Below are 13,768 nucleotides of genomic sequence, written 5' to 3'. Positions count from 1 at the left end.
GTTTGAAACAGAAAGCCAAGGGAGCATGTGTCTATCTATGCTGTATGTGTGCAGGCATCATTGTGCATAAAGGTATAAAGGGCTCCTTTAATCCAATTTCCTCCTAAATATTGTTTCCTTGTTTTCAAATCATAAATTATGAATATTGGTTTTGAGTTCATTTTTGAAAAAGGTTGGAGAGTGATGCTTTCCCCATAGCATAAAGGTGGGTTACCTATTCCAGAATCTCGCATTAGAGACTACTTGGCAGTCGAACATGGTGAGAATGACCCCATCACACCTTTATGGAGCATGAACCAAGTGCATGTGATTTCATTTAATCTGGCTATTTTTGTAAAACCAGCCTCACCGACATATCTATGGAATTACTTTCAGGCCTGTGTCTACAATTCTGGCTAGTAATGATATTATGTATGGTTTTACTTGCTTAGGCATATCTCAGCACCGTTCACATCATTATTATTTCTCTGTAAGAATTATTTAACAAATATATTTTAAAAATACAAACACTATTTAACAAGTATAAGCACTAAATATTTTCTTCTTAGTCTGTTGAAATATATACTTTGAGAAAATATATGGCATGACATAATTCTACAAATTACAGAAATCCCTATGTATAAAATGATGTATTTAACTAGATTTACCAACTATCAATAACTCTATAAATTTTATTCCTTAAGTATAATTTGGCTTTGCTTTCAGTTTTGCTTGTCTTTCCCCCCCATGTTTATAGTACTTGTGCTTAGATATTTCTGGTAATTTATTTTCTTACCACTGCCAGCTTGTCACAATGAGTCTCATTATCAGCTCAGATTCCAAATTACCTTTTCTAAAATTTTCTATTCTACATGAAGTGAAAGATAGAAAGAAAATCAGATTTATCTGTGAATCTCTCTCTCTCTCTCTCACACACACACACATGCACACACACACATAATTCCCAAGGGTTTCCAACTTACCCCTCCCCTCAGCTTCTTGACTAAAATAAAACTCAGAGTTTGGAGCCTTGTAATGTTCTAAAGAGCCCAGCACAGAAGCAGCTTACTCAACAGATTTTCTATTGTTTAATATTTTATCATTTATTCAGGAGATTTTCAGTTCAAGTCACTCTTATTTCGGGTGTATAGATATGAATTTGGATGCTCTTAACATACACACTTTATTGATAACTTCATTACAACAATTTCATTTTAGAGATCCTCCAACATAGAAGAAAACATTTGCTATGGTTTAATTTCTTTACATGTAAAAGATTGACTTGGCGTAACTAACGGTCAAATTTTAAAATTTGTTGAAACATTTTATTCTATAGAAGGCTATACAGTACAATATTCCACAATTCATAAAATAATCAGTTTTCCCCAAATATGTTAAATTTGGAAGACGATTGCAGATGAAGGACATTTATTTCTTGAAGAAAAAAATATCTTTTTTTTAAACAATGAAGTAAGATAATTAAAAAAACCCTTCTTTTATCAACTTACTTTTTTTGTTTGCTTAGCCTGGAAGTTGTATTTCAAATGAAAACTTTTTCATTTTATTTTTGTGTGACAATCAAATCCATTTTATACTTATTGTCTATTTATATTAGTTTTTATTCTCATATAACTTGAGTACATTCTGCTTTTCACATTTGTTCCTTTAAATACATACATTCACTCACGGTCACTGTGATTTAATTCCTCTCCTTTGGTTCAACACACATGTCTTTCAGTTATTCATTTTATATAAAAAGTTTTCAGGTGCCCAACTTTCTCCTCCCCCTTTTTTTAATCTCAGTAGTTTATTGTCAACAGGCTTTGTAGACAGATGTGATTCTGCTCTGAAAATTTGAATACATTAGGCTTTTAAAAAATATATTTTTAAAAATTTCCAAAATAATACACAACTTGGGTTAAAAGGGTACACATAAAAGCAATGGTTATGAATTGAGTATTTAAAAAATCTGAACCACCAGCTAGATTGTAACGGTCAACTCAGTTTTAATGTAAAAGTGATGTACTGTTGATTTTATACATGCTGAATTTTTTGGATGTTTAGGGAATTTGTAGATCAAATATTTTTTAAAATTTATAATCTGCTTTTACTTGTAAAGATAAATTGTACTATGTCTATGCTCTAATGGTATTTAAAATGTTTTGCATTCTCTAGCCTCACCTTGTGATCCCACTTTTATACTGGGCTGTGCTCCCTGCAATGTGATCTGCTCCATTATTTTCCAGAATCGTTTTGATTATAAAGATGAAGATTTTCTTAACTTGTTAGAAAAATTTAATGAAAATGCCATGAATCTGAGCTCCCCATGGATGCAGGTGAGGCTAAGAATTCTTTTATTTTTTCTTGAGAAATCCTTTATTCTCTGTCTCTCTCTCTCTCTCTCTCACAAGTCCAAAACTTCTTATGAACCATGCTGTGAAGTGTATGTTTGAATACTACACTCTTACCCAGAGAGTCATGGAGTGAACATCTCAGAAGGATGATTGTGCCTTTATTTTACACACAGAAAATGAATGTCCAAGTATAGGGCTGGCTTTCAAATCTGTAAGCTTCATGCACATATTTCCACTATATCCCAAAGCTTAGTTTCTATAAAGTACGTTGGTGACAGCCCCCAAACATGCCCATATCATTCAATAGACATCCAGACCCCTTTCAAAGACTTTCATTACTCACATGACTTTTTCTTCAATCAACACTTAGAGACCTGTTAGTCATATTACTTGTCAAAAATAATCAATTTTAAGAACAGTTCATGTCTTTCAAGGAAGGAGAATATTTGAGGCCATAGAAGCTTCCAGAAAACACTGAGTAGGGCAGGGGTGTTTGATGCCTCAGTTGGTATTCTAGTTGAAAAGATAACTGGATTGGTAATGGCAAAATTATTAGTTTTATGGCATTTGAGCCATAAACAAACATCACAGCTTTTCCCTGCACTGAATTGGCATGTTCTACACTCCTGCCTAATTGGTAATTGTAGGATCCTAGAGGTGTCGCCTAACTACACTGGTTCATAGTTAGGTTTCAAGGTATTTTTGAGTCCTTCCTTCTTCTAAAATACTGATTCTATTTCTGAGGCTGTTTGGTAGGAGTAAAAGCAGCAAGGACTCTCTTAGTGCTCTCAACCAGGTGGCCTAAACTCTCCTAACCTCTGCTGAAATCTACAAACTGTGAATTACAGTTATTCATGCCATCTTATATTTTAAGGTTGCAGGGAAGAATTTGTGCAAAATATGAGAGAATTGATATTTAAGTCTAGGAAATTGTTATTTTTGATTTTCTGGTCAGAATTTTCTTCCTCAGATCTTTTTACAGGTATAGAGAATTACTACATATGCACAATAAAAGTTCCCCCAAGGTAGACACCACATTTTATGTATGTTTATAGCTATATTTTCTAACCATAGATTGATAAATGGTATATATGACTGTATTAAATGTTTTTTGTTTAATAAATTCTTATTTTCTCCTTCAGATTTGCAACACTTTTCCTGCTATCATTGATTATTTGCCAGGGACTCACAACAAAATTCTTAAAAATATGGAATCTACAAGAAGTTATGTTTTGAAAAAGGTAAAAGAACACCAAGAATCTCTGGACGTTAACAACCCTCGGGACTTTATTGATTGTTTCCTGATAAAAATGAAGCAGGTAAAAATGTTAGCAACAGTTCAGTTATGTGAGTGTTTATGCATTTTGTGAGTGCTTGTGCATTGACTACTTTTGCGTTTACAAGGGATGTTTAAATGGTCAGAGGGTATCGTTTGAGAGCAACATTAAGTTCTTCTTATGTGTATGAATCTGCAGTACTTCTTATGGAAAATATAAAATTAAATTGTTAAGGTTTAGAATATGTTACCCAATTCTTATAATAAATGATATAACGAAAAAGAACAGAATAGACACTGCAGATGAACTGGAAACAATTACAAACAAGTTAGAAAATGCAAAATAAGCCGGGCTCAGTGGCTCAACCTGTAACTCTGCGCTTTTGGGAGGCTGAAGTGAGCGGATTGCCTGAGCCTGCGGGTTCGAGACCTGCTTGGGCAGGCGAGACCGCGTCTCTACAATAATTCAAAAAATTAGCTGGGCGTGGTAGTGTGCGCCTGTAATTCCGGCTACTCGGAAGGCTGAGGTGGAAGGATCGCCGGAGCCCAGCAGGTCCAGGCTGCGGTGACCGGGAGCGGCCACTGCACTCCAGTCTGGGCGAAAGAGTGAGACTCCAACTCAAAAAAGAAAAGAAAAAAGAAAATGCAAAATATCGTGCCACAAGATGAAAATAAACATTATTATTGCACACTGTACGGCAGAATGGAAAAAAATGAATTGACCTAGGATGGCTTCCTGCATTTCCTGCAGGTTGAAATAGGTGTCAAATATTTGTAATGAGGATCAGAGGAGGCGTTTTCAGATGGATTGAGTGGCTTGTGTAGAAGTGCAGTGGTGTGTCGTTGGAAGGAGTAGTTAGATGGAAGAGAGAAGCTTTAAATGAGTGGTACCTAAAGTCAATTTGCAGAGATAATGAGTTGGAGACTGGTTTCTTTTTTTAAAATTTATTATTTTTATTATAAAGATGTGGGGCACAATTCAGGGTTAGGTATGCAAATGTTGATTATGCAGGTACTCTGGTTAATGAGGTGTGCCCCTCTCGCCCCTAGCAGTTTCTCTCAGCTGCGAATCTAAGCCTTCCTCCCCTGGCAGTTTTCCACATCGCCAATCCTTTTCTTACAGTATTATGATAATTGTTCAAGGTCTGCTTAGGAGTGAGAACATATGGTACTCTGTCCTTTGTTTCTGTGTTAGATCACTAGTATGATTGAGTCTAAATCCATCCAAGTTGCTGTAAAGTCCATATGTTTGTTTTTCTTTATGACTGCATAATATTTCACTGTGTGTGTGTACCATATTTTTTTGATCCAGTCCAGCTTCGATGGGCAGTATGGCGGGGTCCATGATTTTGCTATTGTGAATAGAGCTGCAACAAACATACATGCGCAGGTATCTTTTGTGTAGAATGGTTTGAGGTCCTCCAGGTATATTATCATGTAACCTGTTGGCATAAAACCCATTGTCGCTCCATTATTTGTGGAAAAGTTTTTTTCCCCTGCTGAATTGTCTTGGCATCCTTGTCACAAATCAATTGACTGCAAATGTAAAAATTTGTGAGCTCTCAATTCAACTCTATTAATCTGTATGTCTGGCCTTATACCAGTGGTATATTGTTTCAAAAAGGTTAATTTATACAGTTTTATTAAAAGTTTTAAAATTGAAGGGTGAATCCTTGTAGTTTTATATCATTTTAATTATTGTTTTTGGCTATTCTGAGTCCCTTGAATCCCCACATGAATTTTAGGATTATGCCATCTGCCGACAAGGATAACTTGACTTCTTCTTTTTTTGTTTGGATGCCCTTTATTTATTTTCCTTGGCTAATTGCTCTGTTGAGGACTTACTCTACTATGCTGGCTATGAGTGCTAAAAGGAGTCATCTTTGTCTTATTTTGGAACTTAAAGACAAACCTTTCTTCTGATTTGTTCTGTATGATATTAGCTCCGTGTTTGTCAAATGTGGGCATTATTGTGTTGAGATATATTACTTCTATACCTAGTTTGTTGAGAGTTTTCATCACAAAAGGATGTGGAATTTTATAAAATGCATTTTCTGTGTCAACTGAGGTAACAATATGACTTTGTCCTTCATGCTGTTGGTGTGATGTATCAAGTCTATGATTTGTATATGTTGAATCATCCTTGTATCCTTGGGGTGATTCCCAATTGATTATGGTGAAATATCTTTTTGATGTGTTTCTTGATTTTTTTTTTTTTTTTGAGTTGGAGTCTCACTCTGTCACCCAGACTGGAGTGCAGTGGCCACTCCCGGCCACCGCAGCCTCGATCTGCTGGACTCCAGTGATCCTTCCGCCTCAGCCTTCTAAGTAGCCGGAATTACAGGCATGCGCTACCACACCCTACTGATTTTTTTATTTATTGTAGAACGAGGTCTCGCTGCTCAGGTGGGTCTCAAACCCACGGGCTCAGGCAATCCACTCACCTCAGCCTCCCAAAGGTGCAGGATTACAGGCTGAGCCACTGAGCCCGGCTTGCTTCTTGATTTTGTTCACTAGTATTTTGTGGTGAACTTGTTTTATCCAGCTTTTCTTCCTGTTTTCTCATTTTTATTGGTTGTAAAATTTTCACATAGAATATTGATGTTCTGTTATGTCATCCTTATCCCCACCCTTGTTTTCATCTTAGTTTTGCAGTAAATATGCATTTAGTAATTACCACTAGCCCTTTTGTCAACATTTCTCTTGGATGGCTGGAATGTGTACTCTGACAGTTTCCACAAGAAAAGCTAATGAGAAGAATATTCATTCAGATCTTATGTGTGCAAAACTGTTGGTAACTCTTATTCTAGAAGTTCAATATGACTGGATATAAAATCCTTGGCTTTATTCCTCTCTTCTTGCATGTCTTTTATTGTCAATCAGTGTATTCTGGCAGGGGCTGTTGATACGAAGAAGCGTAAGTAACTTGATCTTTTGAGCTCGCACCCCAAGGTTTCTATTTTTCTTTAAGGCCCCCAAACTTTACTAGATTGTGACTTGGTGCTTAAATGTTGTGTTTAATTTTCCCTGGACATGGTGTGCCCTTTAAATATCTAGAGTTACATATCTTTTTGAAAAGGAGCATTTGCTTGAATTTTATATATATATATAAACATATATATATATAATCTTAAAAAAAGTGTGGGTTAGGTATACAAATGGTCATTATGCAAGTATCCTTGCTGATGAGGTGTGTCCCCCTACCCTGGCAGTTTCTCACTACTGCCAGTCCCATTCTTATAGTATTATAGTACTTGTTCAAGGTCTGCTTGTGAGTGAGAACATGTGCTACTCAGTTCTTTGTTTCCATGATAGATCACACAGTAATATAGATTCTAAGTCCATTTCTTGAACTATTTTTAAAAATCATCCTCGTGGAGACTTTTGTGGTTTCCTCTTCAGGAACTTTATGTGTGTGCAGGCAAGCCTTTACTATATTTTATACCTTTTAATGGTCTTAATATTGCATTATATAATATTAACATTATATTATATAATTTCTTTCTTGATTTGTTTTATTAAACTTACTTATCTCCTTTTGATCTTCCTCATTTAACCTTAATTAAAATGACTTTTAATTTTGTCTTTAAAATTTTAGTCTAAAAGACATTTAATTTTGTCTAGTTTTGTAATCTTTTTTCTATTTTTTGTGTTTTGCTAGTTCTTATTTTAATTTTTGCTGTTGTCTGGCCACCTTATTCCTTAATTGTTATATTTTCTTTCTTTTTTTTTTGAGTTAGAGTCTCACTCTGTCACCCAGACTGGAGTGCAGTGGCCACTCCCAGCCACTGCAGACTCGACCTGCTGGGCTCCGGTTATCCTTCTGCCTCAGTCTTCCAAGTAGCTGGAATTACAGGCGCGTGCTATCACGCCTGGCTAATTTTTTGATTTATTGTAGAGATGAGGTGTCACCAATTTGCCCAGGCGGGTCTCGAACCCGCAGGCTCAGGTAGTCCACTCACCTCGGTCTCCCTAAGTGTGTGATTACAGGCTGAGCTACCGAGCCTGGCAATTGTTATACTTTCTACTTTTGTTCTTTCACAGTGGCAGTTACTTTGTTATGTATTTTTATTTATTTATTTATTTATTTATAATCAATATTTTTTATTATGGATTTGTGGAGTACAGTTAAGGGTTAGGTGTACGATTACATTTCATTCAGGCACCTGTTGATAAGAGGTGTTTCCCCATCCCCAGACAGATATTTGCTACTGTTAATCCCATCCCCCTGCCCCCCATAGTTTCCCAGTACCGTCAGTCATTTTCTTATAGTATTACATTGGATGTTCAAGGTCCATTATATGAGTGAGAACATGCGATATTCAGATCTTTGTTTCTGTGAGAGGTCACTCAGTATTATTGACTCTAGTTCCATCCAGGTTGTTGCGAAATTCATGATTTTGTTCTTTTTTATGGCTGCGTAGTATTGCATCATGTATATGTATCACATTTTTTAATCCAGTCCTCTTTTGATGGGCAGCATGGTTGGTCCCAGGTTCTTGCTATTATGAACAATGCTGCGATAAACATACGTGTGCAGGTATCTTTTTTATAGAGTGATTTGCGCTCTTTAGGGTTTATTCCCAGTAGGGGGATTGCGGGGTCATATGGAAGGTCAATTTTTAGAGCTTTTAGGAATCACCACACTGCTTTCCACAGAGGTTGCACTAGTTTACATTTCCACCAACAGTGTTGAAGTGTTCCCTTTTCGCCACACCCTCTCCAGAAGCTGTTATTTTTTGAGATGTTGATAATTGCCATTCTGACTGGAGTTAGGTGGTATCTCAGTGTGGTTTTAATTTGCATCTCCCTGATGATTAGTGAGGTTGAGCATTTCTTCATGTGTTTGTTGGCTGCTTGGATGTCTTCTTTTGTGAAGTGTCTGTTCATATCTTTTACCCATTTTATATGGGGTTGTTTGTTTTTTTCTTTTCAGCACATTTGAGTTCTTTGTAGATCCAGGATGTTAAGCCTTTGTCAGACCTAGAGTTGGCAAATACTTTTTCCCAGTCTGTAGGCTGTCTCCCTGCTGTCTTGATGATTTCTTTGGCTTTGCAGAAGCTTGTCAGTTTAATAAGGTCCCACTTGTCTATCTTCTCTCTTATGCCCTGTGGGTTTTGGGTTTTGTTCAGGAATTGGATGCCAGTTCCGATTTCCATGAGGGTATTTCCTTTCTTTTCTAAGGTTCTTATGGTTTGAGGTCTTACATTTAGGTCTCTGATCCATTTGGAGTTAACCTTTGTGCATGGGGATAGATAAGGGTCCTGTTTCAATCTTCTGCCTGTGGTCAGTCAGTTTTCCCAGCACCATTTACTGAATAGGTTTCACATTGAAATACCAACCCATAAAAACATATTATTAGCGAACACTTTCTATAAAATTGTTTTATAATGTTTCTCATATTTGAAAGTATACACTATTACTATATGAATGTTGTATTAATTTCTTTAAAAAAACCCCTCATATTTGAATGAGTTAGGTTATTCTGCATCAGATATTTGCAGAAATTTCCAGTGGATATTGGGACATGGAGGGATAAGTATAGATTTCTAATGTAATGCATCTCAAAGACTCCCTTCCATGTTGTTACAACAATGAGTTGTTTTCTTTTAATACGGCACTTTTAACATGCTCATGCCTCTTCAGTTCCTCCAAACCTTAGCAAGTTTAAGAGGGTTTGGTTCTTCCACTGATCACTGCCACCTAGGGATTCAGCCCATTTCTTTCACTGCCATCTTCTCACCCTCTGAAAGTGATTCCTGATTGTGCCCATCTTTGGATCCTATAGACTATTCCCTTTTCCAAAGAGTTCCTATCAGTTCTTCCCACAGAATTTCTGGGCAATTTTTCTGCTATCAACTGTTTTTGGGCATAACTATACATAATTTTGAGCTTATAGCATTTCCCATAGTCACCGAACCTGGCCTCGACTTTTATTTTTATGACTAAATCCTCATGTCTAAGATGAGGTCTACTCTACTCCCTATTTCACATCGACGTTTTGAGTAAGAAGAAGGAAATATAAGAAGTGGCACCAATATATAGCCTTCTGCTTATCTTTTCCATAAAAGAAATATGCTGCTTGACTCATCAAGCTGCAAAGTATTGGCTGAATGACATTTTAAGGCAAGCATGGAATAAGAAATCGGGAAACAGTGTTTGGGTCAAATAATCCTCGCTATTACCATCAAGCTGTTTTTTTCCTAATACTATACTCTTCAGTTTCTGTGTTGACTATTGTTATGACAATGCGAGTTATTTTGTATTCACTGTCATTAAATATGCTGACAAACAATTTATCAGACAAATGTATCAAATCATTTCTAGGAAAAGCACAGCCAGCAATCTGAATTTATTATTGAAAACTTGGTAAACACTGTAAATGATTTGTTCGGAGCTGGGACGGAGACAACAAGCACAACCCTGAGATATGCTCTCCTGCTTCTGCTGAAACACCCTGAAGTGGCAGGTATGACCACACATGACTCGCAAAGTGAATTTCAGAGAAAAATGTTCGAAAGTTGCTTCCAGTATCCTACATCTTGTTTCTACTGGAGAAGCTTCATGATATAAACTTCTGTTCCACCAGCTGAAAGCTGTCAAAATTTCATGGTGTTCTTCAAATGGGACTTTTCACAATACGGGCGGAGAATGAGAGAAGTGACAATGCAAGATAGCAGAAAAAGCAATAGAGCTCTGGTGTGGGGTCTGGAATCTAGGGAGGTCATTTGTGGCAGGCAGGGTCAGTATCATTTGGCCTGAGATTGTGTGTTGGCATTATTATGAAAAGACCGCTTTAAGCATCCTGTGGATTCTTGAGGATATCTTCTCTCTTACTGAAGAAATTTCATGTTCTAATGGTGGAGTAGGAAAAATGGAAACTCTTCTTATTGAAACATTAGTAGAAATCCTAAAAATTTACTGAGGACGCCTACGATAACTTCCAGTCTGGGAAGAATTATAAAATGCTAGATGCATAAGAAAGGGGCTTTCATTTAGACAGCAAATATACCTAAAAGACGTTCCATTTAGGCGGAATATCCACCTAATTTTTTTTTATAATACTGGTGTTTGGAAAATAAGAATTTTAAGGTAAAGTCAATAATTGTATTTTTTTGTGAACATCTCTAATTATTAATGTTTTCAAATGTGGCAGCTATGCAGCAAATAAGGAAATATTATTTTGCTGAATAAGGGTAGCCATTAAATATGACTATGATGTAATTAAAATATAAGAGGAATTAGGCCTTCTAATTAAAAAGAAAGGACCACAGAAAACAACCACCAAGCTCTCAAAAAAGTTTCAGGAACACAGAGAGCAAATGGAGGGAGGATAAATGACTTAGCGTAGAGGATGAAGTTGTAGCCTAAAAATCAGAAGAGAAAGGTTTATCAAGGAGGAAAAGATAACCTCTGCCCCTACAATCCCTATAAGATTCAGTATTTGAAGGTACCAAGTGTCAAAGAAGGTAAACAATGAGGCTGAAAGAGGAGGCTCTCCCTGTCCAGTCATTGAATTCAGAGACTCTTAATCTCTTTCCTCCATTGTGCTTCCTGAAATTCAGCAGCTTGTCTTTAAAAAAAATTATAAAGATGTTGGGTACAATTCTGGGTTAAGTATACAAATGTTTATTATGCATGGATCCTTGAGATGAGGTGTGCCCCTCCCTCCCCTAGCAGTTTCCCTCAACTGCCAATCCCACCAACCCACTCCTGACAGTTTCCCACTGCTGCCAATTGCTTTGTTATAGAATTATAATTATTCAAGGTCCGCTTATAAGTGAGAACATATGGTGCTCTATTCTTTGTTTCTGTGATAGATCAATGAGTATGATCAACTCTAAATCCATCTAAGTTGCTGCGAAGTCCATATGTTTGTCCTTCTTGTTGGTTGCATAATATATCATTGTGTCTCTGTACCACATTTTTTAAATCCAGTCCAGCTTCAAAGGGCAACATGGCTGGTTCCATGTTTTTGCTATTGTGAATATAGCTTGGCAGTGTATTTCATACTTCAGAGAGGGAACAACTCTAGAGAAAAGGTGTCTGCACCTCTTTTTTTGTGTGACAGTATCTCACATTGTCATACAGGCTGGAGTGCAGTGGCATGATTATAGTTCACTGCAGCCTTGAACTCCGGGCTCAAGCAATCCTCCAGCCTCAGTCTCTTGAGTAGCTGGGACTACAGGTGCTTGCCACCGCAACCAGCTCATTTTTAACACTTGTTAACTTTTGTTTTTCTGTAGAGATGGGGTGTTATTAAGTTGCTCAAGCTTGTCTGAAAAGGTCTGGCCTCAAGCAATCTTCTCACCTAGGCCTCTCAAAGCACTGGGATTACTCAGTATATATTGTGTTATTTTAATAGAAAATTATTTCCAAGTTTCCAGTAAAGGGAATGAAGTAAAAATATCTCCGAAAGATATAGGATCATAAAATTTCAGAACATTAGGACTAAAGGGAAAATAAAAAAATCAGAGATCTATTAGGTCATATAAAAAGATTAGAAGTGCCAGAATTCTCAAGAGTAGCTATTATCTTGTGCCTTATTAGAAGAATTGTATTTTCAAACTTTGGCCCATTTGCCAAAAATATTGCCTTCTATTTTCCCTTTCTCAGAAAAATATTGAAGGATGTGCTTCATCCAAATGTCTGAACTCGTGTCAGAGGAAGTCACTGGACCCAAGAATCGGTAGATTTCATGTAGGAGAATGAGAGTGTCAGGGAGACAGCTGGGCACCACGCTCAGAAAAAAACCTCTTCAGAAAGGGCCAGGAGGATAATGTAGCTGTGAAGGGAGACACCAAGAACAAAAGAGATGTCACAGATGTTATGAGGGTTCCCAATAACTAAAAAAGATTACTGATAATCTGAAATTTCTATCTGAACATTTGTAAGTAATTCTAAATGGGGAAATTTACAAATTGAAATAAAGAGACATGGTTAAATTGAAGAAATTGCCAAAAATGAAATGCAGTCTCCGTTGTCTTACTAGGGAAGCACATGCATGCAGCCAGGGTGATCTCAGCAATGAATGTTTATACAATTAAAACTGTGGTCTAGACACTTTCTGAAAAATGGAGTGAGGAGAAGTGAGTGTGCATGTGTGTTTGAAAGTGTATTCAATATGAGGTGAAGAAGGAGATAAAAATTCTTATATCTCATAAGAGTAAATCATTAAATATTGTCTACAAATGAGTAAGTAAGAGAAAGAAACAGTCTTATTTAAAAATATAGATACTTTCTTTTAAAGCTACTCTAATAGAACGTTCAAAGTGACTACATGGAAAGTGCAAGGAAGAAGAGAAAACTATTTACCAACTTTTTTTTTAAAGCAGGGTCTATTCAGGGACAGAAAAGTTCCCACAGTGGGAGGGGACCCGAAGGGGTGGGTGCCTGAGAATACTATTATAAATGCAAACACACATAGAGGCACACAAATACACACACATAAAGTTGTGAGTAGATTTTAATTTTTCAAATGTCACATGCTATTTTAATATGAAATCAATATGTGATTTTTGTTTTTTGCTTTTGCAGGGCAGCTATTTTGTGACTTCATTACATGCTGTCTTTATATTTTCAAACATCATTTCCTCATTTCTATTACTTATTATACATGCTAATGTATGTAAATGTATAAGTTTATATTAATGCCTAGCCTACGGCATAATTGTACGCATTTGTGCTATAACAATTCCTTCTTTAAACCTACATGTACATTCGGCACTATAATTTCTATTTATAATAGTATAAGAACATTTTCATCATGCTTCACGAAACCCTAAACTGCTATAGGAAATGTGCCGTTTCTTTCTATTTTCCATCCGTTCTTCCTTTTGTCTTATCAGCTAAAGTCCGGAAAGAGATTGACCACGTGATTGGCAGAGACCGGAGTCCCTGCATGCAGGACAGGAGCCACATGCCCTACACGGATGCTGTGATTCATGAGGTCCAGAGATACATTGACCTTATCCCCACCAACCTGCCCCATGCAGTGACCCGAGACATTAAATTCAGGAACTACCTCATCCCCAAGGTAAGCTTGTTCCTCGCACGGCATCTCGGTGCTCTTGAAGACCCCAAATTTGTGATACGGCTCCAAGTTTCCAGCAAAGTGAACACACGATAGAGAGCTGTAAGACCCCATACATGTGGCGGA

General features: G+C 36.8%; 1 protein-coding gene across 1 annotated transcript in view; it reads left to right on the top strand.

The window, feature by feature from the left end:
• Positions 1 to 13,738, top strand: part of LOC103277163 (cytochrome P450 2C19-like) — a 16,559-nt gene extending 2,821 nt beyond the window's left edge. Inside the window, exons 4-7 of the mRNA XM_021707305.1 lie at positions 2,155 to 2,315; positions 3,476 to 3,652; positions 9,937 to 10,078; positions 13,458 to 13,738. Of these exons, the coding sequence (XP_021562980.1) occupies positions 2,155 to 2,315; positions 3,476 to 3,652; positions 9,937 to 10,078; positions 13,458 to 13,738 (761 nt within the window). The remainder of the gene's footprint in view (positions 1 to 2,154; positions 2,316 to 3,475; positions 3,653 to 9,936; positions 10,079 to 13,457) is intronic.
• Positions 13,739 to 13,768: the final 30 nt, after the last annotated feature.

Source organism: Carlito syrichta, unplaced genomic scaffold (genome assembly GCF_000164805.1).
Source record: "Carlito syrichta isolate Samal-C Ts95f unplaced genomic scaffold, Tarsius_syrichta-2.0.1 Scaffold316493, whole genome shotgun sequence".
Taxonomy (NCBI): Eukaryota; Metazoa; Chordata; class Mammalia; order Primates; family Tarsiidae; genus Carlito; species Carlito syrichta.
Note: the sequence above shows the minus strand (reverse complement) of the source record. Positions and strands in the feature narration are given on the sequence as shown.